General features: G+C 53.2%; 1 protein-coding gene across 1 annotated transcript; it reads left to right on the top strand.

Moving 5' to 3' along the window:
- Nucleotides 1-8,034: 8,034 nt before the first annotated feature.
- Nucleotides 8,035-21,582, top strand: tnip2 (TNFAIP3 interacting protein 2). Its single transcript, XM_039750089.1, has 6 exons — nt 8,035-8,869; nt 13,043-13,342; nt 14,314-14,409; nt 17,662-17,922; nt 19,020-19,136; nt 19,253-21,582. The coding sequence occupies exons 1-6, from the start codon at nt 8,492-8,494 to the stop codon at nt 19,532-19,534; spliced, it is 1,434 nt and encodes a 477-aa protein (XP_039606023.1). The 5' UTR covers nt 8,035-8,491; the 3' UTR covers nt 19,535-21,582.
- Nucleotides 21,583-27,347: the final 5,765 nt, after the last annotated feature.

Below are 27,347 nucleotides of genomic sequence, written 5' to 3'. Positions count from 1 at the left end.
ATCGCTCTTTTTTTGTCACTCTACACTTCCTTAATGTAAAACCTTTGTTTTGTTGTTAGTCCAGAAATGTCACTGCAATCCTCTGCACTTCCTCATCACTTACGGACAGCAGTCATCGAGTCTGCTCAGGGTGACGCAGACAAGACGGAGAACATCTGGGAAAGTTCTGATGAGAAGAGTCCAAAAACCTTAACATGTCTGATGTGGCCGTGTGGTGGGCACAAACCTGCTAGTGCTGACCTGCCACCTCCTCATGCTACCTGAGGGCTGGCAGGAGTGACCCAGCGAGGCACATCATCTCAACTGTGTGCCCGTCCCCTTACAAACAAGACCCAAGAGCACCCCTGTAGGAGGCGCCAGACCACCATGTGATCCAAAGTCCAAACACCCACCCAGCCATTCGCTCATCCATTACCTGAGACCACTTAGGCTAATAGAGGACCACAGGGGCTGCAGAGGAGCCCTGCCATGAAGCAGCCCCTATATATGGGGGCACAAGACCCTCACCTTCGTGTATTTGTTTTCATTGGACCCGCATTCCAAAACAGGGACACCAGAAGCACAGAGCCACCTCTGGCTCACTCGGGCACAAGTTATGAATAAGTGCTATAGGGGGCACAAGTCCTAACCCACCTGTCCACCTATCCATTCATTTAGCCATCTGGGGGTCACTTACACAGAAGCAGGGAGACTGCAGGGTCTACTCTGACAGGCTTGGGCACAATGCAGAATGAGTCCTGTAGGGGGTGCTGGTCCGACGTTTGACCCTCATCCACCTGTCGGTCCACCCATCAGTTTTCTAAGGCAGGAATACATGACAAGAGTGACCCTATAAATCCATCACTCAGGACCACCGAGTGAGATCTGGCAGCCTTGAACCAGTCCTGTAGGGGGCGCAAGTCACAAAGCCTATGATGGCGCCATTTTCAGACGTCATCGTCATCGTCTGCCTACAGAGTGTGGGTGGTGGGGTGGTATGGAAGTCTCAACTTCAAGTAAAGCCCCCCGGACCCCTGCTCTCCAGTATATTTTTGTCATTATCCCAAGGTGTCGTCTCTATTGCTGGTTTTGTATATAAGTTGCACTTTTTTTTGTTGTTGTTCAGATTTGTAAATACTGTGCGCCCTGAACTGAGCGGCCATCCCTCCAGTCATTTTCTGATGATGAAGTCACAGAGTGGGCACAGCATGTCCCAGCAGCGCTGACTACAAGGCAGGAGGAGCAGCAAGTCCAGCTGCAGGAGGCGCTCACGCACATACACAGCCAGTTTTGAGGAGCCCCCTTTAAGCCCACCTCCCTTCTAAATGAGAGAATCCTTACGGCCACAGACGCCATCTTTGGGGGTGCTGTGGGGTGGGCAATCCCCCAACCTGGCACACTGATAGATACAAGTGTGTGTGTTTGTTTGAGTCTGCACGTTACTGCAGGTGACACTTCGAGGTGGTGGCAGCAAAATCCAACTTCATTCTCCAGCTGCAGCCCCCCAGAGTGCCACCCGGTTACCCTTTGGGTTGTGGGAGCTCATCTGACTGTATGGAATCTTGTCACAGCAGCCCCTTAAACTCTAAGACCCCCATTTGTCTAACAGGAACACAGCACTCGATGCCACTGAAATCTGACAGTCGTCTGGAAACAACGACTTGGAACTCCACCGCAGCGTCTGCGGGAAGTACGGCATCGTGTGACATCGAGGGGTCTGTCGAAACGAGAAGCCCACCCAGACGGTAGGGACGTTCATCGGGTTCTAACTCAGGGTTAAATGTCGGCAGACTTCAGCAGTGCGTTCAAAGCGTTGACTGTTTTCTCCTGGGTTAGGATCTCCTGTGTGTCACGGTCACGCGCATTGGGGACACCTTAAAGGCTCGGGTGATGGCAATGTCCCGACGGAACACAGGAGGGCGCTCTTTACTAACACCTTGTCTCTCGCTCCCTCTGCAGACCGGAAGACTGGCGGCTTTACCACCCTCGACGTCACCCACCTGGACCCCCCTCTTCATGTCAGAAGACCTCATCACCTGAAGCACCGCCATCTGGAATCCGAGGCTCCGTTACGTTTTTAATGCGCTTATAAGCTGCGTTTGGTTTCCAGTCATATGTGAGCGCCCAGCTCTTTACGGCTGTCTGGGATGTCCCTTACGTTCTTCTTCTTCTCTTTCTTTTTATTATTCTGTTTCTTATTTCTTCTTGCCTTTTGGCGGTTGGCTGGCAAGTCCAGATCTCAACAAGCGATTCCCCCAAACCCCTTCTGTAGGCCGTGTGCCAAGTCCATAAGTCTTTGTTAGCTGATGGACGGCCTGGGGGTCTTTAGGTGGGCACCACACAATGGACCACCGGGACCCGAGTGCAGCAGGTGGGCTCTGATCAAATCCTCTCTTCAGTGTACCTGAAGCCACTTCTCATTTCCCAGCTCCACATCCTCCTGGTTTCGGTTTCCAGGTCCTCGTATTCCCGGAGTTTTTCAGTTTCCAGTTTTATTCTTATTGTTGTTATTGTTTTTGAATCTTTTCAGTTCTCATAAAGAACGCAGACTGATCTTGTCGGCCTTCCCAATCTGTACAAATGCCCCCCGTCAGTGGGCTACAGTGCGAGCCCCCCTCGGTAAATCGAGGTGACGTCGGTATTTGAACATCAAGAATGGAGGCTGAAGCCTTTCATCGACTTCCCTTAACGTCTGAGATCCTCCTCAGAGATGACGGCAGAGGGGTCTGTGAATATGAGCCTGACCTCCGATCATGAATCAAGAAACACCCCGAAGTACCCGTCGCTGCTGGCATCTGTCAAAATAAACAGCGGAAACACAAGAGACACAAATGACAAACTGCTGGACAAAACGTGAAGTCCAGCGAGACGGACAGCCTGTGAGCCCCGATGGCCGAAGTCCCTGTGATCTCTAAGATTGTCCTCTGGCTGGCAGAAAACTCAGTGCCCACTCCCAGCAGCCACAGTGCACTCCTGCAGCTTGATGGGAATTGTAGTGCCCTGCATTGGTGCTGCTTTTTGGGTTGCCCCCTTCCTGCTGTTCTGAATCTACCATCAGGACGTTCCGGGTGTGAGGCTCGGGGTCTGTGATGGCCAGGGGTCTTGTCACCATCCCTCCCCCAGTGAGTGTCCGTGTGCCAATAGCACGAGTGCGTTAAACGAGGGGGTTCTGCATTGTTAAAAGTGCATTCAGCGGCCTTTGGGGGTCTTCATAAGGGTTTCAACATATCCTCTAAATTTTAAGTTGGACCAACGGCAAAACTCCAGGACAATCAGTTGAGTCGTTTTTCACTGATAAGCGGCGTACGGTTTAATTTTTATTGATAAACGGGCAACGCGCAGCACGGTGCCTGGGTATTAATAAACGAGATGTGAACGTCCAGGACCGAATCTCGGAGCAGCGCAGGAGTAACGCGTTAAAAGTAACGGGCATCACCAAGTCCAGCTAGTGTTTAAGTGAACGCAATGCGTACGACTTGTGTGCCAGTCTCATCTCAGCCGCACTGGCACGGGGCTCAGCCACACAGACAAGCAGAAGAGCGCGTGCTGCATACAATCCGGTGACCGAAATGCATCGATCAAGATGGCACCGTTCAGTTTTCAGCCAGCACTAAGATGGCACCGTTTAGTTTTCACCCAGTGCTAAGATGGCACCATTCAGTTTTCAGCCAGCACTAAGATGGCACTGTTTAGTTTTCACCCAGTGCTAAGATGGCACTGTTTAGTTTTCACCCAGTGCTAAGATGGCACCATTCAGTTTTAAGCCAGCACTAAGATGGCACCGTTTAGTTTTCACCCAGTGCTAAAATGGCAAAATTCAGTTTTCAGGCAGCACTAAGATGGCACCGTTCAGTTTTCACCCAGTGCTAAGATGGCACCGTTCAGTTTTCAGCCAGTGCTTTACTATCAGTATATCAGCAAGAGTGACAGTGAAGGTCTACAGGATGGTAGTGAGACCAGCTATGGTATATGGGCAGAAGACGGTGGCACAGGAGACACAGCTGGAGATGGCAGAGTTGAACACGATAAGATTTGCATTGAGTGTGACGAGGATGGACAGGATTAGAAAATGAGGACATTAGAGGGTCAACTCAGGTGGGACAGGCGAGATGGCGTTGGTGTGGACACGTGCAGAGGAGAGATGAGGGGTACATTGAGAGAAGGGTGCTAAGGATTGAGCTGGCAGGGAAGAGGAGAAGAGGAAGATTTATGGATGTGGTGAGAAGGGACATGCAGGTGACGAGGGTGACAGAGCAAGTTGACGAGGACAGGAAGATATGGAAGAAGATGATCCGCTGTGGTGAGCCCTAAACGGAGGAGCTGAAAGAAGAAGAAGAAGAAGAAGCTTTACTATCAGTATGTGAAAGAGCGCGAGCGGGTGACACAGCGGATCATCAGCGGCTCGGCTCGGTGGACGTGATTGACTTCAGCGCACAGACAGAAGACAAGCGAATGGCTGGCTTTCGGATTCTCGACGGCCGATGAGGACATTTAGCTCTTTTTGTTTCTTTCTCTGCGCGGTTTAATGACGTCACGAGGGAGAAGTCCAGAAGGGGACCCTCGCCACCCCATCCCGCTTTTGTGTGTGCAGGTAAACGCCGCCCTGATGCTGCCGACTGAGGTGGTGTTTTCCTCTCTTCCATAACGCACGTGAAAGGCGCTATATAAACACCAAGCTTACGCCAGTGGGTGTCGAGTTCTTTATAAGAGTGGTGGGCCTGTGTGGGTTGTGAGTGGCACGCGGCGGGTCTGACGATCACATCTGATTCACCAAGGGGCCTCCATGGTGGGTCACAAGGATGTTTACCAGGGCGTCGCTGGGCTCTTTTGGTGTTAATCGGTTCTCAAGCCGCTTTACTTCACGTCTTAGTGGACAAATCGGTGTGGTGACGTGCGCTTGGAGTCATTTTTAAAAGTTGCTATTTGCATTTCACCAGAGGATCCCACTGAAGGACGCTATACAAGAATAAACCTGAATGGAATGGAATTGAACAGCCCACCACCGCCACCAAAATAGTCAGGAGGAGCCCCCCAAAGGTGCCAGGCCACAGTTCAAACCCAAATGGTGTAAAAGCAGCTGGCACCACGATTTAGAGTGCCATCTCCTCAGCTCAGAAATGCCCCCTGAGTGACACAGAGTCTGATTTGAAATGTCACGCGTCCTCCCTGTGTGTCCCTTTTGACCGTGTAGGTGGCCTGTGATGGCACCTTCTGTGACTGGCGCTGTATAAAACGGAGCCTGCCTGGCTGGTTGGCAGCCTGCCGTGCTGCTTTCTCTTTCAGGCACTTCAGTTTCGATTACCGTGCTGCCGATGAGCTGCGTGTCGCTCCTCCTGGTTTAGTTCAAGGGCTTCATCAATGGCGTGTCGGCTGGCCTTTCAGCTCAGGATTTTCTTAGAAGCCACCTGTCACACTCACACTGCTCTCATTTCTTGCTCAGGCCACCACCTGCTTCAGGGAATGCCACCCAGGGTGGGCCTTACTTTGGCCTGGCAGATGCCACCTTTTCCTTGCCACACAGGAGGTAGGTGAGACCCATCTTGTGGCATTCTGTGTGACCCACAATGCAATGGAACGCTGGAAAGAAAAGACAAACCTTAGAGTGGCAGATCATTTTAGGGTGGTGTGCTCGGTGAAAGGCGCTATATAAAGTAAGAGAAGTGGGACTCCATGTGTGACGTTCCATTATAATGATGTGCACAGAGAGATGCGCTATATGGCCAAAGCTGGCACAGTGCAGTGGGAAGTCTGTACTCAGATGCACTTGGTGGCAGCGGTGGTGTGCTCATTGAAAGGCGCTATATAACACAAGGATCTGTTGATGTGACCCTTGATAACGAGCAGACTGCCATAAGACAGAGGGCCTTAGCCGTGTCCTCTCATGCGCTGCCCAGATACTAAAGATTTGAATTTCCTTCCGTCTGCCGTTCTTCTCACTCCGCTCATTCCCTTCAAGGTCTCAGGGAGCCAAAGACTCCGAGTAGCACTGGGGACAAGATGGGGACCAGCCCTGGATGGGATGCCAGGTCACAGCAGGGCACTCACTTGTGTATTAAAGGTGACCACTTCATCAAGTCCACCTGGCCGCTGGTGAGCAGGCCACCCAGCTGATGGCTCCAATGACACCCAAAGGCTGCCACCTTGGCCTGCCATGTCCTGGTGGAGGAGGGTATCCAGGAGTCTCATTCCATTCTTGTGCCCCTTGAAGCTTTCTGGACTTTGCCAGCCTTTCAACAGGGAGTATAACCCGGCTGGCATAAGCAGGACAATGTGGTGGGGCATCGGGCCAAAAACTGACCGTTCATGAAAGTGGTCGGCAGACAGCGGCAGCTGACACTACTTCTCAGAGATCCAGACTGGCATCACGACACACAGGTAGGGAGCCGAGGTCTGAAGGTGCCAGCAGATGGTTAGAAAGATGTTGCTTAGCCCATCCACAGTGAGTCCCGACAGAGCGAGTCCCAACTCCTGACAAGGAAGGACTGGGATATCCAGGAGTCCATAGAGGTGGGTGGGCTCTGCCAGCGCAGACCAGGCTTAGTGCCATTAGGATGTGGGCTAACAGGGCACAAGTCAGGATGGCCGAGTGCTCTAAGTCTTTCACTCTGTGAAGGGTGGTCTGGTCTCCGAATGGAGGCGTGGGTTCAAATCCCCCTCCTGACAGTACTCTTAGGGCGGAGGGGTGGCTCTGAGGCTAAGGATCTGTGCTGGTATCCCGAAGGTTGCTGGTTCGAATCCCCGTCACTGCTGTGCCCTTAACCTGTATTTGCTCCAGGGGCCCTGCGCTGTACTATGGCTGACCCTGCGCTCTGACCCCAAGGGTATGTGAAAACAAACAAATTCCTAATACGAGTATAAAGTGAAATAAAGAACAAGTCTGAATGGCGCAGGGCAGCTGAAGGGGGTTTCTGATCAGGGACATCTGCAAGGGGGCTTCTCAGCAGGAAGAAAATTCCAAAGTCCTGGAATGGACAGTGAAATGCAAGAACTGCAGTGACCGTCACAGGCAGAGCACTGGACCTCATTGTTTAATTAGTGGTGATGGGATTTCACCAGTAAAGGGTCCAGCATGTGGTGTGGGGGGTCAGATAGCACCGGGTGATGCCATCAGAGGGCGTGATACACAAATGACTGTCATTTAAACTTTTGTGTATCGTTTCGAGCTGAAATCACCAAGTAGGGGGGTCCCCCACAATTGAGTGTGCCATTAATAACGGGACTGACTGCGCTGCATCATACGGCCTCTCTACAGTGTACGGCCAGTAGCCATCAGGCGAACAGAGACCCCTGGAGGTCCTTGCTTAGTTAGGACACACATTCAGGGTCCTGGCCACTCGCCCCCTGCTGGCCATTTTGTAGCATTACATATGCTTGTGAGGAGCACTCTGGTCAAATCCATCCGTTTTCTAAACCCACATATCCATCCCAGAGTTGCAAGCATCGGGTGTACGGCAGGAACAATCGCTGGACGGGATGCCAGTCCATCACAGGCTGAACAGACACCCACAAATCGGGGGGGGGGTCAACTTAGCATGGCCACTTAAGCTGGAGTAACCCGGCGGCAGTCCAAACACACACACAAACACACACACACACTGGGAGAACATGCAAACTCCACGCCGGGCTTGAACCCTGGTCTCCTTCCTCATCTGATGAGTTGACAGAATCCTTTCATCCCTGGTGTCTCTCCCACGGTGGCACCACGTGACAGTGCGAGTAGAGGGGGGTCAGTCCCAGCTCTTAATTACTGGAACACTTAAATGTGTGTAGAAATAGCTGAGAAAGAGAAGCTCGGTAAGCTGCGCAAAACAGCAGGGTGTGTGGTGAGCTGAAGAGCCCGGATCGAACGGTTTTTTTTTTTTTTCCCCAATTTCTTGTAAAGGCGCTATATACAATAACGAACGACTGGCGTTTCCGATGGCACCCCGCCTTTTCAGGCTATTAATCCTACTCCACAGTGGTGAAGACTTCTCGTTTGGCGTGTCGTGGGAGCCCCGAGCATCTCAATCGCCGAAGAATAAAAAGCCGGCAGGCGGCAGCGCACAGCCCGTAGGTGCAGGAAGCCGCCACGCGCATGCGCACTTCGAGGCGGCGTCTTCGCGGCTCCCACAAACTGTTAAGTTAACTTTAAGGGATAAAGAGAAAGAAGAAAAAAAAAAAAAGCCCTTGTCGTCTCGTCAGCGGGGCTCCCTTTGTCCTCTTCCCAACAGGGCTTAATCAGACAAGTACGGAAAGCAGCACCGTGAGCTCAAAAAGTACAAGAAAAGTCCGGCGGAACGGCGGGGAAGTCCCGAGAGGAAATCCCCCCCCCCATCACTGGAATATTACCAAATTTCGTAATGCGCGTCTCTCTTTCACAGCACTGATCATTTGGACGGGAGACATGAGACGCGCCTTGCGTGGACTTTAGTGGCAAAGTCAAAAAACCAAAACCAAAAGCGAGCCGAAACATGACGGCATTTTAGCGTGCGCCGCGAAGGCGAGCCGAGCCGTGCTGCCCGGTGTATGTGCCATGTCCGCCGCGCAGAGCAGCCTCGGGGGCGCAGAGGAGCAGGACGACACGGACAAGCTCAGGCTGGAAAATGAGAAACTTCACAGCAAAGTGCAGAGCTACGCGACGCTGGCCACCTTCTACCACGAAGCCCGGCGCGAGCTGGCCGCGATGGCCCATCAGAGCCGCCTGAAAGACAACGTGATCGGCGAGCTGAAGGCGCGGCTGGCCCGGCACGAGAGCACCGCCGTCCACCTGGGCGCGCACGACGAGCCGCCGCTGCTGTTCGGCCCCTCGCAGAGTCTGCTGGAGGGGCTGTGCAAGGAGATCAGCAGGCTGAAGCAGCAGCTCAAGGACAACGAGAGGCAGGCGGAGCAGCTCGTCGAGACCCTGAAGCGGGTGAGCTCCCGGCCGGGGGTCGGGGGGCTCGGGGTTTGCGTTGCTCGCGAAATGCTGCGCCGTCGGTCGGTCGGTCGGTTCGTTCAACAAATGGAGATTTCTGTTCCTCCCTCCTTCCCTCCCCGTGGAAACTTGTGAGACGAGCGGCCGGAGTCGTAAAGCAGTGAAAGGAAGCCGACATGTCACTCGGAGAGGCAGATGTCGCCGGGGTTTTGTAGTGACGCACGCACCAGTCATCCCGCGAGTGGGGGAATTACGACACGCGGCTATAGCGCCTTGCAGACAGCGAGCTTTGTGGCATTTCGTCAAGAAGCCGTCCCGATCCCGGGGGTCCAGCCGGTAGGTGCCGCGTTTCTAACGTTGGGTCTCAGGTGCTTCGGCGTTTGGGGTGGTCGGGTCAGATGCCCACCTGATTTTCGGTTATTCCTTTTACTCCTCTGAGGTTGGCGTGCTAACGCCGTGGCCTTCGACCTCCCTCAGACTGGCACCCAGGGGAACCTTCCTGGTCTCGGCTTACTGAAATGGAAACCAAGTGCAGCCTTTACTTGAGGGTCAGCCTGAAAGAAACGCCCGACAAGGGGGTCCATCATCGGTCTGTGGCCTCCTCTGCTTGGAGTCCTGGCTGGGTGGGCTTCCACTAGCAGACCACATTTACCTCTGGGTACACCGTAAGGGCCGCAGGGTGTCCTGTGAAGGACTGGCATTCTGCCACCACCGCCATGCGTTCGGATGACTGGGAATTCGTTCTTCTTCCTTCTCCTTGTATTTCTGTTGACTTTCTTCCCTTATTCTGAAGCACCTGATCTGTCAGTGTTTATATTTATTTATCTATATATATAGTGTATGTCTCTTTAAAGTGTGTGACCACGCTGTCACACTCCGCTGTCACACTCCGCTGTCACACTCCAGGTGCTGGGATTGGCTGCAGCTCCTCAGACGGCACTGGATGAAGCAGGGGCGCACCATGGAAAGAAAGACCCGGAAATTGTGTTGGGTGCCACTGGCTGGTTAGTTGGGGGGCTCGTGTGCCGTGTCAGTAAAAGAAGCAAACCTATAAGACAAATAACAGGTCTGTGCTCCAGTGGGCAGAGGAGCAGCCATTAGTGCCAACAGCCCACAATATACTGGGTATGTGAGGATGCCAGTTAACGCACAAAATGAATACCGAGACCCCTAACTGTGCAGCACCTGAGACAAATCTGTAAGGTGCAGGAGGACAAATGAAATCTGACTTCACATCAGCCGTGAAACACAAAACGGAGAACAAACGTAATGAGCCTCAATGGCTGTCCTACGTGGGGCACACGCACACGTGCTGCCGATAATAAGTGACGTCAAATACAAAAACGTACAGCACGGCGTCTGAACTGCACTTAGTGCTGCGTGTTGAATGTCACCAAAAAAAACAAAAAAGGCAATCAGTAGAGCGCCGTGTTTATGATTGGCCTTGTAATATCCATCCGTTATCCAACCCGCTCTATCCGGACGACAGGGTCAGCACAAATAATACCCGGTGAGTGTCGATGCCAACGCAGACCTTGAAGAGCCATCACACTAATAGCACTGGACACCTGAAATACGAAACACGTCGACGAGGTCAGTGAAGGCCCGGCCTGCTCAAATGTGTCACCGCCGGTCGTAATCGGCACCCGTGCAAAACGCACAATAATTGAAAATGTCGGAATATTATTGTAGAATACGTGCCAAGTAAAATGCCAGTTACTACTGAGAGTATATGAAATCATCAAAAACTTGCAATACTCGTTAGTACCTGTAATACAGGAGCTGAAGTGCAAACCAGGATAGTGCCAACAGTGCACACCTGGAGAACATACAGCGTGGCACAAACGTGGTGCTTTACAGTAAATACGCGTTCATACTTTAACATTTCTGCTCATTTGGAACACATGATGATAATTACTACGTAATAATTACACCTGCAGTATCATACAAAACCTGCTGTATAATAAATATAATACTATTGATACTGGATCTGCAGGTAATATTTAGTAAAATCAATAGCGCATAAAGTGCCAACTGCTACCAGTAATACATGGCATTCTTTAAACATCTCTGATACACAATAAATAACAAATACTGTGAGATCTACCACATATATTAATACTGACAATAACACGTGAAACATCAAACCTGTAATACAGGCTGTGCATCGAGGGGATATCAGGGCTTCACAGACCCTCAAGAAGGGCACAACTTCTGGTAAAGGCTGCCACCTGTGCCACCATGCTTAATAATGTCAGTAATATAAATATATAAATGCCAGCTGAAACCTAGAAAATAAACACAGTAGTAGTTAAACTTAAACACGAATGGCACCTAATACCCGTAATACAAAACAAATGGCATTCAAGTTTATACAAAAAAATACTTTATGGTGCTTTGAATACCCGCAGATATCAGCAGGTAAGACCTGAAGTACAAGAAAAAATCAAAAACACGACTGTAATATCTGTGGGTGAGTTTTATAGCGCCTTCTATCTATCTATCTATTATATAGTGCCTTTCATCTATCTATCTATCTATCTATCTATCGATTATATAGCGCCTTTCACTCTCTATCTATCTATCTATCTATTATATAGCGCCTTCTATCTATCTATCTATCTATCTATTATATAGTGCCTTTCATCTATCTATCTATTATATAGTGCCTTTCTATCTATCTATCTATCTATCTATCTATCTATCTATCTATCTATCTATCTATCTATTATATAGCGCCTTCTATCTATCTATCTATCTATTATATAGTGCCTTTCACTCTATCTATCTATCTATCTATCTATCTATCTATCTATTATATAGTGCCTTTCATCTATCTATCTATTATATAGTGCCTTTCTATCTATCTATCTATCTATCTATCTTTCTATCTATCTATTATATAGTGCCTTTCACTCTATCTATCTATCTATCTATCTATCTGTCATATAGTGCCTTTCTTGAGTATGTATCTATCATTTCTAAGTATATTTAATTTACCTTTTCATGCCCTCATAATCTCCAGAATTCCAATTCCCCCACCAGACCCCCACTTTCTAAATGACGTTGCAGGGTCTGATTTGCTTTGAAGCATTTTAAGCCTGTGCCCCGTTTGTGCCACGTGTCTCTCGACTTTTCCATGTCCTCATTGAGTTGCTTGCTCCTGGTCAGTTCTCCTTATTGGCAATGAGTGACCGCGGTGTCGCAGATGAGGGTCTCTGTGCTTGGTGTCACTTGTCACACAGCCACTCTATTCAGACCGCCGGGCTGAGGGTCTTTTCAGGTGTTTTTTGCTTAGCTGGACGTGCGTTGGCGTTTCACTTGAAGAGCGGGCACATCTCGTCACTCCTTCACAGGACTTCATCAGCTGGCCAGCATGTAGTAAAGTCATCTACTGAAGAGGGTCCCCAAGTTCAGACCCTCGGACTGACCAGTGTGTTTAAGTCTTTGTCACCCTGTTGCCATCCTCTGTCTACTTGTGCCCTCGGTGAAAGGTGCTTTATAAGATAAGGCCCGACTGATTGATTATCCTGCACTCTAATATATGAAGTGGACATAAATGGCCGGAGGTTTGTGACCCCTGGACGGGTCTGCTGCTTTATGGCTCTGCTGGCTCATCAGTGACAGATGGCCTTTGGGTCATTTCATAGAGTGTCACACTGAATGTAGGTGGTCCGTGAGAGGCATCATCCAGGAGCTGCTGTGACCTTCTGCTCTTCAGGTTGGTATCTCAGTGGCATGACTGTGTCTGCCAGGCCTTGTCCACTGCCCAGTGCGGGATGGCATTGGCCAGCTAATGGACCATATCTGGTTTGGGTCACCAAAGTGCGAGGTGATTTTGTGTCTTCCAAGCAGGCTGTGGGACCTTCTGAGGCGTCGATGGAGTCTTTTCTGGTGAACTTTTGAACTTTCCAGCCATATGTGAATCATCTGTGGAGGGTTTTGCCGTTGAGATGTTGTCTGAGGGTTTCTTTCACTTTCATTGATGGGCTGTCACAGAGAATATCCCCTCAGGACTTGTGGGCAGCCAGAAATAGTGACTGGGACAGTTGGGTGGGCTCGATGGGGGAGGTGCCAGCACCATGTCCATGAGCAGTCACGTAAGGCGCTTCATTGGAGAGGAGCTACTGAAGGTTTCGCCCTTGACTTTGCTCTTGTGTCTCATTTTAGGAGCTGCAGACCCTGCAAAAGCAAGTCGACGAGAAGGAGCACGAGATCCAGAAGATGATCAGAAGACCCCAGCATGAGAAGGATCTGCAGATCAGCGAGCTGCAGAAGATGCTCCTGGAGAAGGATCGCGTCCAGGCCACCCGCGAGGTGCTCTGCCATTCCCTCACAGAGGAGAAGGAGCAGCTAAGGACTCAGCTGGCAGCCACCGTGCAAGTGTGCCAACAGCTCGCCCACAAGCTGGAGGGGAAGAACCGGACTTACTGCGCGCCGCGAGAGGATGACGTGGAGCCGTGCAAGAAGGTACGTCTTGGGGCGGGTGGCAGGGACCCCGGTCACCGGCATGACCGTCTATCGTTGGCATCCTCGTCTGTAGGACATCTTTGTTATTGTCCCCTCTTTATCAGATGAGCAGATGAAGAAGATAAAACGAGGAGGAGGTCATTCTGCTGTCATTTCCAATATGGCCTTATATGACGTAAAAGTCTCCATCCTGCATTGTCACCGGGCACATGGTAGGACGGGGGGCACCAGTCCGTCACACTTTCACATAACAGCTGGTGCTGGGACCGCGACAGGAGGGCAGACCTGCCGGCTTCACCCCAGGAGTGACCAGACGTGGGATTTGAACCCACTGGGCTTTGGGGCCGTGGCCTACAGCAGGAGGTCACCCCACACTGTCATCCTGGTCCCTCCCATTGATGTGACGTCTCTCTCAACCCTGTGCTGTGAAGAGGTGACATACAAAGACGTTGTGGACGTTCTGCTGAGCACCCCAGACGCTCATCGTTCAGCCTCACGTGGCAGCTGCTGTTTTCATTTCATTTCTGGTTTTGGGGTCTTCAGGTCCTCGTAACTCCACATCTGTCGTTTTGGCTTTTCGCCCCACTGGTTGCTGAGTCGGCACAGCAGGATGGCGGCTGGTGATTCTAGTCCAGTGTCAGAAAGGAGATGGGTCTGCTCAGCTGCCGGTCACTGGGAGAGAAGTGGGCAGTGTGGTGGGTGGGCTGTGGCGAGGTCATTCTAGGGGCATCTCGGCAGTCTGAGAATCACACAACGCAAACTGTGATGTCGAGAGTAAAACCGAAAGAAAAACCGAGGAAACTCGCCGGATGGTTGGATTACGAGGAGCTGGAACCCCTGAGTCAAGTCCGTCGTTTTGACCCTAAAGTGATTCCCACGTAACTCGGCGCTGCCGGAGGACACGCGTTGGGGGCTCGGCTCTCAAATAGGGTGGTCACCACGCCGCTCACACTTGTTGTCTTCTCCCACAGCTTCCCAGCTCCGAGATGTGCGACTCCCGACAGCTGCAGATGGCGGTCCAGCGACTGCAGGACGAGAACGACGCCTTGAAACAGAAGCTGGCTTACGTGAGTGACCTTTCGTCCATCTGCTGTCCTAGCGCTCCTCAGTGGGGGCCCAGCTTGCACGTTCTGCCACTTGGTGGTCCGGTGTGGGGTGGCGTAGTCGAGTCGTGTGCCATTCACGTGTGTGCGTCACCACCGAGTGTCATGGTGAGAACTTGGTGTTCTGTTTTGAGGACCTCCCATTTGGCGCTCGTACTTGGTGACCTTCTTGCTTCACTGCTGCCGTCAGCTGAAGTGTGGGACCCCCTAATCTGAACTGGAGCCCATCTGAAGGGGGTGCCCTCGTGACTCCTAGCTTCCGATTCTTTGGAGTGTGGATGTGGTCCCCGTGTCACTGTGGCTGTTTGTCCAGGTGTTCCTGATGTTTCTGCCACCCCATTATGTGTGCCAACTGGTTACTTTGTGTCTCTAATTAGCCCCCCAGCCCGTGTCCTGTAAGCGCTCCACGGTGGTGCCCGGGCTGCAGCGGGTTCACTTTCTGTGTGTCATTTGCTGCCATCCCTTGAACTGGCGTCTCCATGGTGGTCCTTTGTGAACGTGTCGTTGGTTTGGTGGTCTCTCCAGGTTCTCCTCTTTTTCCTCCCACCTCCTTTACTTTCTTTGTGAGGTGAACTGCCCCTCGGTGAGTGCGGGTTTGTGCCCCCTCTGGCTGTCTGGGTACGCTTCAGGTTTGTGGTCCTCCTGGGGCTCTTCCCATGCTGCCCCCCTTGTCATTTGCAGTGACTCGGAGTATCGGAAAAGCCCACACGTTCCCCGAGGAGCTCTCGACGTAAGCAGGAAAGGCAGCAGGGGGTGGCGCTTTACGGGATGCCCACTGTTCTGCTGGTCAGCCGGGGACATTCCCAGGAATTGACTGTGATTTGTTCACACACACTTGGACGTTCCCAGATTAAAATCGCCTACGCCTGGAAAAATCCCGAGGTCAGTCACTGGAAAGCCCCTTAACTCTGAGGGTCGACCGCTGTTGTTAGTTTACCACAGACCACCTGGGCACCCCGAGAGGCAGGGATCTGCACACGTATGCCAGGAGCTCATTTTCGGCTTGTGAAGGGGGCACAGTGTGTGGCCACGCCAGGCGGTAGCCATTCTCGGTGGTCTTCTCCCTTCCTTCACAGTCCATGCAATTCCCTGATGCTTTGTAAATGAATGCCCACCAAACCTGACTTCGGACCTCCAAACAACAGCTGACCTGAGGTGGCCAATCGCTGTCGCTTGTCCTCGATCTTCTAAAGGACATCGGAGAGTTGGGCCCAAAGTGGTCAGGGAGGAGTCAGTGGCATAGTCTTGAGGGTCTTGAACCTTGGCATTCGTGGTGGTCTTGGCTTTGTGGAGATGTGAGGCAGCAGGGCAGAACTTCAGCCTACAGGTCTGGTGGGCCTTTGCAGTGGTTTCCCAATTCTTTTAAAGGCCGTCGAGCACTGCCATGTGGGCACCGTCCCCTGTTTGTGTCGAAGACGAGGGTCCTGTCGCTACCTAAAGGTCACACTTGAGGTGTAGGCGGGGGGGTGCTTGACCTCCTCTGGTGTGGCTGGCATCACTCGCCAACTTGATTCAAGTTTTCAGTGAGCAGTAGACAGGGGTGCAGGACAGTGTTGAGGGGTGGCGGTGTGTGTGTTTGGGGGGATACGGGGGTCTGCGGGTGTTAAATAATCAACACATGAATACAGTTTAGACTTTGGCATCCTTACTGGCTTTCAAGCAAATAGCTGATGCCCCCCGTAGCCCCCGACTCACAGCTGCTTCATTTCCCGCATGTTTATACATTCAGAGCACGGGGGTCTGCCGTGGTGATTCGATGTAACACTGGGGGTCCTGAGTGTTGGGTGATGTCCTGTGCTGGGCCAACCGGGATGAAGTGCCGGGGTCTCCAGGGAAGGTCCTGTTTTACTGCTGTCCAGTGAAATGCCAACGCATGAGCACAATCGTCGACGGTTGAGGGGCTCCAACGATCGCCACTGGCGTAGTGAACATCGACTTCCTGTGGCGCCATTTCTTCCATAGCTGGGCATCTAATGAGGGGAGGACCAGGGGCTTCACCCTCAATCTGCGGAGGCTCTAAGACTGGACGGGGAAGGGAGGCCAGTGGCTGCGTCTCACCCACCAGTTTGTGCCCCAGTTCACCTCATGAGTGAGCCAAGTCCCCGTTGCACGTGCGAAAGTGTGAGCGTCACACAGCCGTTTCAAACTTGTCATCTTCTCACTTGTCACTGGGCCAGCGCCGCACGTCCACCCTAAAATAGCAGCCAGCTCTGTGACTTCTGGTCGTTGGAGGAGCAGGTCTGGGGACGGGGGGTCCGTGGACGTCAACTTGTGCCACTCTGAGTTGGTTTTGGGATTTGTGTTTCTCCACCTATTCGGTACTGGACCCCTGATGTCACAGAATGGCTTCACACACACACACACACCACTATAGACGTACGTCTGTCTGGCTGTCTATCTATTATATAGCGCCTTTCACATCTATCTATCTATCATTATATAGCACCTTTCACATCTATCTATCTATTATATAGTGCCTTTTAGATCTATTTATCTATCTATCTATCTGTTATATAGCGCCTTTCTCTCTATCTATCTATCCTTTTCCTGCACTAAAAACACGACTGCTGCTCTTTAGGATGTCACGTCCGCCCGAGTGACAGTCACTTCTAGGTTGTCTTGAGTCGTCTGATGACCTGCAAGTGACAGCTGTCCCCAAATATCCTGTGGCAGGACGTGCTCCGAGTAGTGAGGAAAGCGCCACCTGAATATAAAGAGTTATTATTATTATGATGAAGCACTGGTGGTCCTGAGAAGTCACCACGGGGTCTTTAACAATCCAGCGTGTGTCCTGGACAGAATGGCGCCGTGTGCCAGTGCCAGTCTGTGCTCTGCCACCCTGGACCACAATGTGACACGGCCTGTGAGGACGTGTCTGGACTCTCGCTCAGTCACCTAAAGAACTTCAAGTGCCCGTTGTTGACGATCGTGTAAATTGTCACCTCGAGAGACGTCAAGTCGCCGGCCACCTGTTTGTGTCACCGCCGGTGCAGACGCCGCCCCCCCGGAGCCTTAAACACTTGGCTTGGCTTGGCTTGCTGCACCGTAGGGCCCACTCATTGCAGGTGTCCTCTGAGGTGACCGTAAGCCGGGGGTCTTTGTCTTCCGTGGAGACGCTTGGGGGTCTGGGCCGCCACCTTCCCCTTCTATCAGTAAGTTCTTTCACTTCTCCAGTGGGACAGAAAGCCCCTAATTAATTCCTCTTTCTCAGCACAGGTGGAAAGTTTAAATGCCAAGTGGCAGAAGTACGACTTGAGCCGGGAGGAGTACGTGAAGGGACTGTGCCAGAAACTGAAAGAAGTGGGCTCACAGAAGGGCTTTGTGCCAGCGGCGCCCAGCGGTGACATCATGCAGCAGGAGATCCTGCGGCTCAACCGGCTCCTCGAGGAGAAGATGAAGGAGTGCGGCCGCTACAGCCGAGAGCTGGAGGACACGCGCAAGGTCGACGGGGAGCGCATCCAAATCCTTGAGCAGCAGGTACGGGAGACCGCCGGGAGGGTGGGCTTCATGGGAGAGAAGTCGGTGGCTCTGTGCCAGTCCAGCCAGCTGGGAGGGTAAGGTTTTGGTGCACTCCTCGTATCTGGTGAGGGTCCACGCGGTGTGAATGCATCTCATCCAAATCTGAGGATTGGAGGAATCTTCTGAAAAACCACCTGAGGCGAGTGTGCGGGACATTGTGAGACCCGAACGAGACGGCCGACACGTGACATGGCAGCCATGGTCAGTGTTGTGAAGGTTGACTGCAGAGTGGACACGTGGCAGCGGAAACAGAAAGAACGTCCTCTGTGCTCGACATTCACGTGCAGAGAACAGCAACGGCGAAAATGAAAAACACGAGCGCTTGGGGTGAGGTGGACTCGCTATGGAGGGCAACACACGAGGAGGCGGCGAGTGAAGAGACTGGGAATGTGTCGAGAGCACGGACCAATCAGGGAAGAGCTGCATAACGAACACGGACCAATCGGGGAAGAGCTGTATAACGAACACGGACCAATCAGGGAAGAGCTGTATGATGGGCACAGACCAATCAGGGAAGAGCTGTATAACGAACACGGACCAATCGGGGAAGAGCTGTATAACGAGCATGGACCAATCAGGGAAGAGCCACATAACGAGCACGAACCAATCAGGGAAGAGCTGTATAACGAGCATGGACCAATCAGGGAAGAGCCACATAACGAGCACGGACCAATCGGGGAAGAGCCGCTCAACGAGCACGGACCAATCAGAGTCTGCCTTTCCAAAGCTTTCCTTTTTCCTCTATCCACACTGCCACACTGAGCCTGCATTTGCAGAACTTTATGACCCTGGAGAGCCTTTCCAGGGGTCTCCCCGTTTCCAGTGCTAGTGTGACAGCAGGTGACAACGGAGACCAGCGCTACTCGTGTGGACGCAGCCCGGCTGGCCCGGCTCGGTCTCATTCAGTGACTGACTAGAGACAGAGGTGGCGCTCTCGTGAAGCTCGTCAGTCGCTCAGTACCCCCCCTCCTCACCCCCAAGTGTCTTCGTCGTCCCACTCGGTTCTGATGTGTCGCTGGTTTTAATGCCCCCCGGCACCTTTTTTTTTCTTCCAGGCTCTCGTTTACGCCGACGACTTCAATTCCGAACGACTGGACAGAGAGAGGGCCCAGAGCCAAATCCACGACCTGAAAGAAGAGATCGTCCGTCTGCAGTCGCAGCTCCGGAGGCAGGTGAGGACATCGAGGCGGGTGGTCTGGCTGGCCGGCCGGCCGGCCCACTCTGGTGTAGCTGTGGGGCTTTGCGTGAAGCTGTGACGTTCACTTGTGGTTCCTTTCAATTTGCTTAGGACTCACGGGATCGAAGTTCACCATGCCGCGCTCACCCCGGGGGCAGGAGCCCCGCACAGTTAGAAGCCGACACCATGGAGCCTCTGCTGGGCAGCAGTCCGGAGTGGACGGGAAGTGGCAGGTCCCCCACGAGGTCCCCCACGACGCAGGAGCTGTCCACGGCCAGCCGGCGGTCCCGAGCAGAGCACCAGGCCCTGCAGTGTCCCCGTTGCCTGGCCACCTACTCCGACGAGCGGGCGGCAGAGTTTCTCAAGCATTGTACGGAGTGTGCGGAGGTGTGAGCAGGAGGGCACGGCTGGCACACAGACTGACAGCACTACGGCCTGAAACATGGGCTCAGCTCTGAGGACCCCCGGAGCTACCCCTTCACAAAAGGCCCAACGAGATCTGCCCTCCAAAGCATGTGGATGCTGACGCACGTGGCCATCTTGGTGCCCCCTCCACCCTCCACCCTTGCCAACGTTTTGGAGTCTGGAAAGCCATGTGCTAAAATGGCAAAAAAAACAAAAAACAAAAACAAAACAAACTGACAGGATGTAAAGTGACATGCGTGGCACCACTGGGTGGTCTTGGTACCCTTGCGGACCCCTGGAGCAGAGGTGTACCACACGCGCCCCGCTACAGCCAACTTGCACTTTTTTGCATGTCTTCTTTTGACTTTATAGAAACGCTTGTCGCAATTCGCAGCTGGCCGCACTTCGGCTTTCCTGTTTCAAGTGGCACGTCACCCACCCGCCAAGTCCTTATTTATACTCCTTTGCAGGCCTGCGTGTGTGACGTGCGCTTTGTCTGTAAATGTATTTATTCTGCAGGTGTTATGGCAGAGCCACCGAGCTCCCCTGCCGAGCGGGCGTTATGGGGCGTCCTGCCCAAATCTTCAAAGTGACACCTTTATGGTCGTGTGGGACCTCCAAAGGGGTGGCACGGTGACCCAGTGCCTTGTCGTTTGTCCGTGTGCAGTTTGCATGTTCTCCCTTTGTCTGTGTGAGTTTGTCCTTCTACATCCCTAAAAATGAGCGCATCAAGTGAGGTGGGCACAAGGATGGATATGTGTGTGCGTGCCATGCAAGAGCCTGGTGCCCCACCAGGGCTGGCCTCCTGCCTTGTGCCCATGCCATATGGATGACGTACCATTCATAACATTGTCAGAGGTGCTTAGTCCAGTTCAAGGGGTCTGCAGTTTCAGGTGCCACAGTGGCAGAACTGCTGCTCACAACAGGGAAACCCAAGTTCAAGTCAGGGGTACTCCCTGCATACCCCGTGGCCAAGGGGGGGGTCATCACTTTCCTCCCGCAGTCCAAAGACACCCCCAGTGAACACGGCCAGCCTGTCCTCGATTAGAGGCTCTGCTGGTGCCATCACTGACTGCCCACTCTACCTTCCCTCTATGGAAACATTTGGTGCCCAAGGGTTGATAAGGTGGTGCCAGGCATGGGTCCTTGCAGAAAGTGAATTTCTGTGCCCTAAGCAGTTGCAGTTTGCGGTGAAAGGCGCCATATAAAAAGCTGAGTGACAGTATTAGTAAGCTGTCTAGGTTATGTGGACTAGTGATGCCATGCTGGCCCCTGGTGTGCCCAGTGATGGACTGGTGCTGGGCCCATGCTGCCCGGGCTTGGCTCCAGCTGCACTGTAACCCTGCTAAATGAATGCATTCATATATTTAGGTACCTCACGGATGCAGGGTCCCATGTGAAGGCTGCGTGCCCCCCATGTCTCTTTACTAACTTTGTAGTAATAAAGTTCATCATTTCTATCCTGTAATGGCAGGGTGACGCAGTGTGACGTTTCTCCCAAATCCTCAAAAGACATAACGAGTCTGGTGGGGTGCGCAGGCCTGACGATGGCAGGCATTCCCACCTTTGTGCCCTGTCCCGTTGAGGTGGACCACGAGAGGGTGAGATGTTCAAAGACTGAAGGTGTCTTTCTAGCCTAAAAAATCGAAACAAAAGTGAGAGACACGTGGCGGTTCTCAGCCTTCGTTCCCTGTTAGCGGTGGGCATTGCCAGGTGTGTCCCTTGTCCTTGGGCTCCTTGCTGGGATTTCATTTCAATTGATTGGGGAGAGAATGGGGGGCTGACATTGAGCTGGAGGGGCCTGCGCTAAATTTAAAAAGCCAAGCGGGTGGGCTGTGGTGGCCTGTGGTGGCCTGTCTGTCCGTCTGAGCCTGGCCTCGTGTTCATTGTATTTTATTTGTCTCCAAAGACCCCTCGTCTGCCCTGCGTTTTACAAAGGGGTCGCTCATTTAAGGGTTTCTTACTCATTTGTATTATAAATGTCACTTTTTTGTATTTAAGAACTTATTTTTGTAATAAAATCTCCCTGAAAAGCGCAGGCGTGCAGTGCGTTGTCTTTTGCTCTTTCCTTAGAGCTCGGGGGTCGCCAGACCTGCCAGCAACATCGACGGACCGGCCAGCCGACGCGCGTTACTGCTGAGCTCCTGCACCGGGGGGTCGCGGTCGGCTTTGGCGTAAACTCGCCTGCCTTTCAGCTCCGCGTTGCGCTGCCCATGTGGTGTTCGGTGATCTTTGCTTTGCACCCCTCGGACCCCATGGGCTGTTCTCTCCAAACGTAAGCCTCTGGCTTTGGGACCCCCAGCATGTCGAGACCTGTCACAAGGGCTTGCGCTGGAGGAGCGCAAATGAATCCGTAAGAGGGGCCGCTGCGTGCGCGTTAACGATTCTTCAACGTGTCGCCGTGGAGTTTATTTCGGGGACATCGCGCGGTGCCCAGCGTACGACTTGAAGGGAAGGCGGAGTGGGCGGGTTCTGTCCCGAGTCCTGTGTTTTGATTGGACGAGTCGCTAGTGACGCGCGTGCTCGACGTTTTGACCCTCGGTGGTCCAGGATGACCGCGTGAAGAGCCGCCGCCGTGGTGGGTTGACGTGTTTCGGGTCCCTTTTCTCAAAGCGTTTCTTTCTTTGTCTGAAGTATCCCTCCGCCCACGGAGACTTTTCGCCAGGACTTTGGTTTGCACTTTTTTGTGATTTCGCCAGTTAGGGACATGAAAGGCGCTATATTACGGGTGATGGGCTCCAGCTTCCCCGCATCCCTGTGCGTGTGACGAGAAGTGGCCATTTAGCCCACCGCGCTTGTCCGAGATCCGATCCTGCTGCCCGCCAGAAATCTCCTCTCAACGATTTAGATGAGCGGATGAACGGAGCGCAGGACGTCCTCATCCTCCAGCGTCCCCCACGTGACCGGACGGCGCTCCTCCCTCCCGTCAATCACAACGTGCTATGCCCCGCCCCATTTCCGTCCTTCCATTCTTCTCGCCTTTTAGCCAATCGGCTCCGCCCTCCAATTCCATTACCGTGACGTTTCCATGACGCTAGAAGCCCCGCCCCACTCGGCTGTCCACTCCAGTCTTTTGCTTGTCCCCGTAAACGTCCCTCACTGTCTTGTGTCACTCTGTGCCAGCTAGAAGGGTCCAAGACGAGCTAAAGACAGACTGGGGGTTAAGATGGCGCTCCTAGAGGGGCCTCGCTCTCATTGGCCAGTCTGGCTCTGGTCACATCGAGTGGCTGCTTTTGTCTTTTGCTTTCAGTATAAGCGGGCAAACACAGTGGCATGGTGGCACGACGGCGTGCACTGCTGCCTGCCAGCTCTACACTCTTGGGTTCAAGTCATGCTTTATGTTCAGCTGGCAGGTTCCCCCCATGCCCAGAATCTCCAGCTGTGTCCTCCACCCCAGTTCTGTTAGTTGGCCTGCGTCAGTGTGCCCAGTGACAGACTGGCGGGCGAGCAGGAGAGTGGGGCACTGATTACCCTCAAAGACCCTGGCTGTTATCCACCTCACGTCTGTGTGGATTTGCTGGCACATTTCAGAGAGGGCTCTACATAAACGTTATTGGCAATTCTAGATTCGTGGCCACATGAAGGGCTGGCACCCCCTGAGTTTTATCGGTGTGTGGACTTCTCTGCTGCATCCCAAAGACGTGAAGGTCAACGCATGAGGGTGGACCAGTGGGTGAGGTGGGTGGACCAGTGGCTGAGGTGGGCTCACTGTTTCCTCAGGGATCTGAGTGCGACTCCCAGTGTGCTCCTCATGCCCACCTGACCAGCACAGTTCAAGATGACAATGTGTCATTGTAACCAGGCACACTGGCTGGCACGCTGCCTTGTAGTCCTAGACGCCCAGCCTCGTCTCTCGCCCCGATCGTCATCTGCCTGGCACTCACCCGTGTTTGCCTGCCCTGAAGTGGCCCTATGTTGGAATGGCACCTTGACTGCTGCTTGGTGTGTTGACTGGCAGGGTGGCAAGTGCGCTGATGTAACCTTTGGTCTCTTCCTGTTTTGCCCTCCCACACGTTTCACAGCCGTGTAAGCAGGAAGAGTGGGCTGCTTGTTTTGACACAGCTGGCATGAGGGCACCGCGCCTTTCATTTAACCCAACACTGCAGATTTTATTTTTTTTTTTTCCTTTGCTGGCCTCAAGAAGGACGAGGAGGAAAAGAAAAGAGAAGGTGATGCCCACTGAGATGGAAGAGCACCCAGCAGACCACCAACTGGTCAGTTGGGTGACATCGATGGGAAAAGAGCCAGTGCAGTGCCATCCTCGAGCCGGTGGCAACAGTGCCCACTGCTGGTCACCCTGCTGTCCATGATTGGACATCCCCAGGTGTCCTCACCGTGACCACAAGGTGAGCAGGCAGAGTGGCACAGCAGTTACTCCCACCCCTGAGCGGGTCAACTGTGGTAAAAAATAGCAAGGGGTACTGGGGGTCCTTGAGGCACAGCGTGAGTGCAGGTGCCCACGTGCCATGTTGATCGTGGAGCCCGCTGCCCACGTGACAGTGACACATTTGTAATTCTCATTTAAAGGGCACAAATTGAAATGCGGGAGTCGGGGACTCCCCCACCCACTGCGCCCGTCTTCATTGTTCCTGATTTGGGTTTCCTTTTGTCTGCCCAAGGTGGAATAAATGAGGCGGGTGGCCGAGAGTCACCTCAACAAAAGCCCCCCTAATGGAGAAATTCTGAGCAAAGGGGGGCTCAATAGCAGACTGCACAGAGGGGAGGGAGATGAAGGCTGACCCTGCAGGACTGGCGCCACCTGCTGGAGGGTGATGAGAGTGTGCCCCTCAGCTGGCACAGTAGGAGGGGTCTCTGGACGGGGTGGGGGTTGACTTCATCCACTCCTGTTGGTGGTCCTCACGGCCAGGATATCAGGGTGGGTGTCCAGTTGGAGGGGCCGCCTGGTCGAGTGTGACGCAGCTGAGATGAGGGTCCTTCATACCCAAGTATCTCGGGCTTCTCTTCACGGAGTGTGAGATCAACTAGCAGACTGGAGCGGTGGTCCGGCCGTTCTGCAGGTGCTCTGCTGGTCCGCGGTGGGAAGCGGGAGCCGAGTCTAAAGACAAAGCCCTCAGTTCACCAGCTGCCCAGCACCCCTGTGCCCACCTGAACTCATGAGCTGTGGGTAACGACAGAAGAACGAGACGACAAGAACAAGCAGCAGACACGAGGGGTCTTCAGATCAGGTCTCCCGTCTGAGAAGAACCAGCTGTGGTGGCCTGGGCACATCCCACCGAGACCCTACGGCAGACCCAGGACACAGCGGAGGGATTCTGCCACTGGGTGGTCTGAGCGGAGGACTGCAGGGGACTTTGGCCAAAAGAGCAGACACGACCTGCAAAGTGGGCATGTGGGGCAGCATCAGCCCCCAAGTGGGTGGGCACACAGTCCCAAGTGCCAGTTGGGCTCAAGCTGGGGTGGTAATTGGAAACCTGAAAAAAGGAGAAAAGGGTCAGGAAGCTTGCAGAGAGACAGAAATGAGCACCAGCAGGGGGCGCCCGAGGTGGGTGTCATCTCATTGGGCTGCCCCTGGGGGGCGCTCTCCCATTTGATTTGGCAGATCAGGGATGCCCAGAGGATTAGGCCCAAGGGTGAAGGTGATGGTGGTGGAGACCACCTGTAATGGTGGGCATGACCCAAAAATAAAATGCACAGCCAACATTAAAGCGACACCAGCGGGCCCAGAATGCTGGGGTCTTCTGCGATGGCGGCGGGACGGTTCTGGGATCTGCCACCCGCTCCATGAAGCTGCCGTGCCTTTTGTTTGCACCTCAGAATGGGAATTTCCCGTCTTCCAGGGACTTCCCCGAGGATGGCAAACAGCTGCGTGAGGCGGCCCCCCGTCAGTCTGACTCTGGCGACGTCGTCTGGCGGTCGGTTCCGGGATTCCCCCCTTCGATGCCCCACCTGCTGCTCAAGGCGAGACGCCACCGCGCCTCCACACCTTCATCTCCTCAAAATGGGCCATCTGAAGCGGGCAGGACATCTGCCAGGGTCTCTCGTGTGCCACCCTGACCCTCTGTTGTCACATTGTGACTCACGCCACAGCCCCACTGATGCCACCACTTACCAAGAGCAAACCTGTCGTCAAGTGGCACCCAAATGGGGACAGGGGGCCGAGCAGGCAGCTGTGTGACACAAAGAGGACAGCACTGGCAGAGGTGGCCTGATGGAGGCATAATATGACAAAGAGGTGACACAAAGAACCTGGCAGTGTGCCTTGTGAAGGGGACAGCAAATCAAAGAAAGGCGCTATATAATATGAAGAGGACAAACAGGACAGACAGAAAGAAAGAAAGAAAGAAAGAAAGAAAGAAAGAAAGAAAAAGTCAAGGCAGCGACGTAACATGAAAATGAGACAAAAGTGAAAATTGTGAATGGCGTCCTACTGACACGGTGGCAGGAGCCATAAGAATGACAGATGGCACCTCGTCAAATAATGTGAGCGTAAAGAAAAGAAAAGATCAGGTAGAGCTGATGGGCGGAGCTATGAATACGAGCGCCCACATCAGGTGACGAGGACACAAAAGACAGTGACAAGTTGACAGGGCCTATTGTGAAAGGTGCTATATAAGACAAAGGTGACACGCAAGAAAGAGACTTCTGAAAGGTGCTATATACTAGAATGATGACTTCACTATTCTCAGGCCCACTTAGCCCAACCCAGAAGCAGGGTGCCCACCTGCCCTCCCATATGCCAGTCTTCCTCACCCTTTTAATACCTTTAAACACACGGGTTCACCCAGAGTGCCCAAAGGTTGCAGAAGGTGGGGACGTCGCACAGGTGAGTCGGAAGCAGGTGGGCTCGAGATGAGAAGCAGCAGTGCCAGGCAGTGTGCCACCCGCCACATTTAAAGATGACACAAAAGAAGGAGAGAGGAATCACGAAGGCCCTTAGAATTGAGGAGGGCAAACTGAAATCAGAGTCTGCCAGTGGCTCGTTGCAATCGCGGAGACCCCCTTGTGACGCAGAAGAGGAGCTGGGGGACTAAAAGTCAGTGGAATACAAACCGCAGCAGACAGGGACGATCAAAGGAAGAACAGAAAAGTGACACGACAGCACCGGTGCGGGGACTGAACCCGGACCACCATATGCAGAGGAGGCCCCCACACACTGACAGAGACAGCAGCCATGACAGCCCACCCGTCTTCCTTCTCGGACCACCCTGAGACTGTGACTGTGCAGAGGCTGCCCTGCTCTGATCTGCTGCAGCGCCCTCTGGTGGTCTGCCCTTTTTGCTTTGCACTCCCATGATGAACGGCGGGGGTCCACTTGACGTGCGTTCATTTTGCTGTTAACGAGTCCACCATTGGGCTTCACTCTGTGACATGGAGGACCCCCACATTCCTGTAAAGGCGATGGCACATGATGAGACCCCCAGTCACGGGGGTCTGTCAGACGTGCAGAGCGCAGCTGCTGATCTCATCAATTAAACACGACTGACTGACTGGCTGGCTGGCTGGCTGGGCCTATCAGACGTGGCGACTGTGTGGTGACACGCCCCCTTTCTGTCACAGCCAACAGCTGATGGAGCTGGTGCTGGACGGGGCATTGGCAGCTACGCCGACTTTCTTCAATGCCCACCCAAGTGCCCTCTCCTCCGTGGATTATGGGAGAACTCCAAGAAATCTTAAATTGGCGTTAAAAAGCCGGAATGAGCGCCGTCATCGTCACGTGTCACCCTGTGTCAAATGTGCTGGATGGCTTTTATGACAAATTTACAATATCAAGTAAGCGTCACTTACACGAACACACCAACAACTACTACACTACAACAAAGGGCAGACAGTGGGAACAGGA

Source organism: Polypterus senegalus, chromosome 4 (assembly GCF_016835505.1).
Source record: "Polypterus senegalus isolate Bchr_013 chromosome 4, ASM1683550v1, whole genome shotgun sequence".
Taxonomy (NCBI): Eukaryota; Metazoa; Chordata; class Cladistia; order Polypteriformes; family Polypteridae; genus Polypterus; species Polypterus senegalus.
The sequence above is the reverse complement of the archived record's forward strand: the minus strand, read 5'-3'. Positions and strand labels throughout refer to the sequence as shown.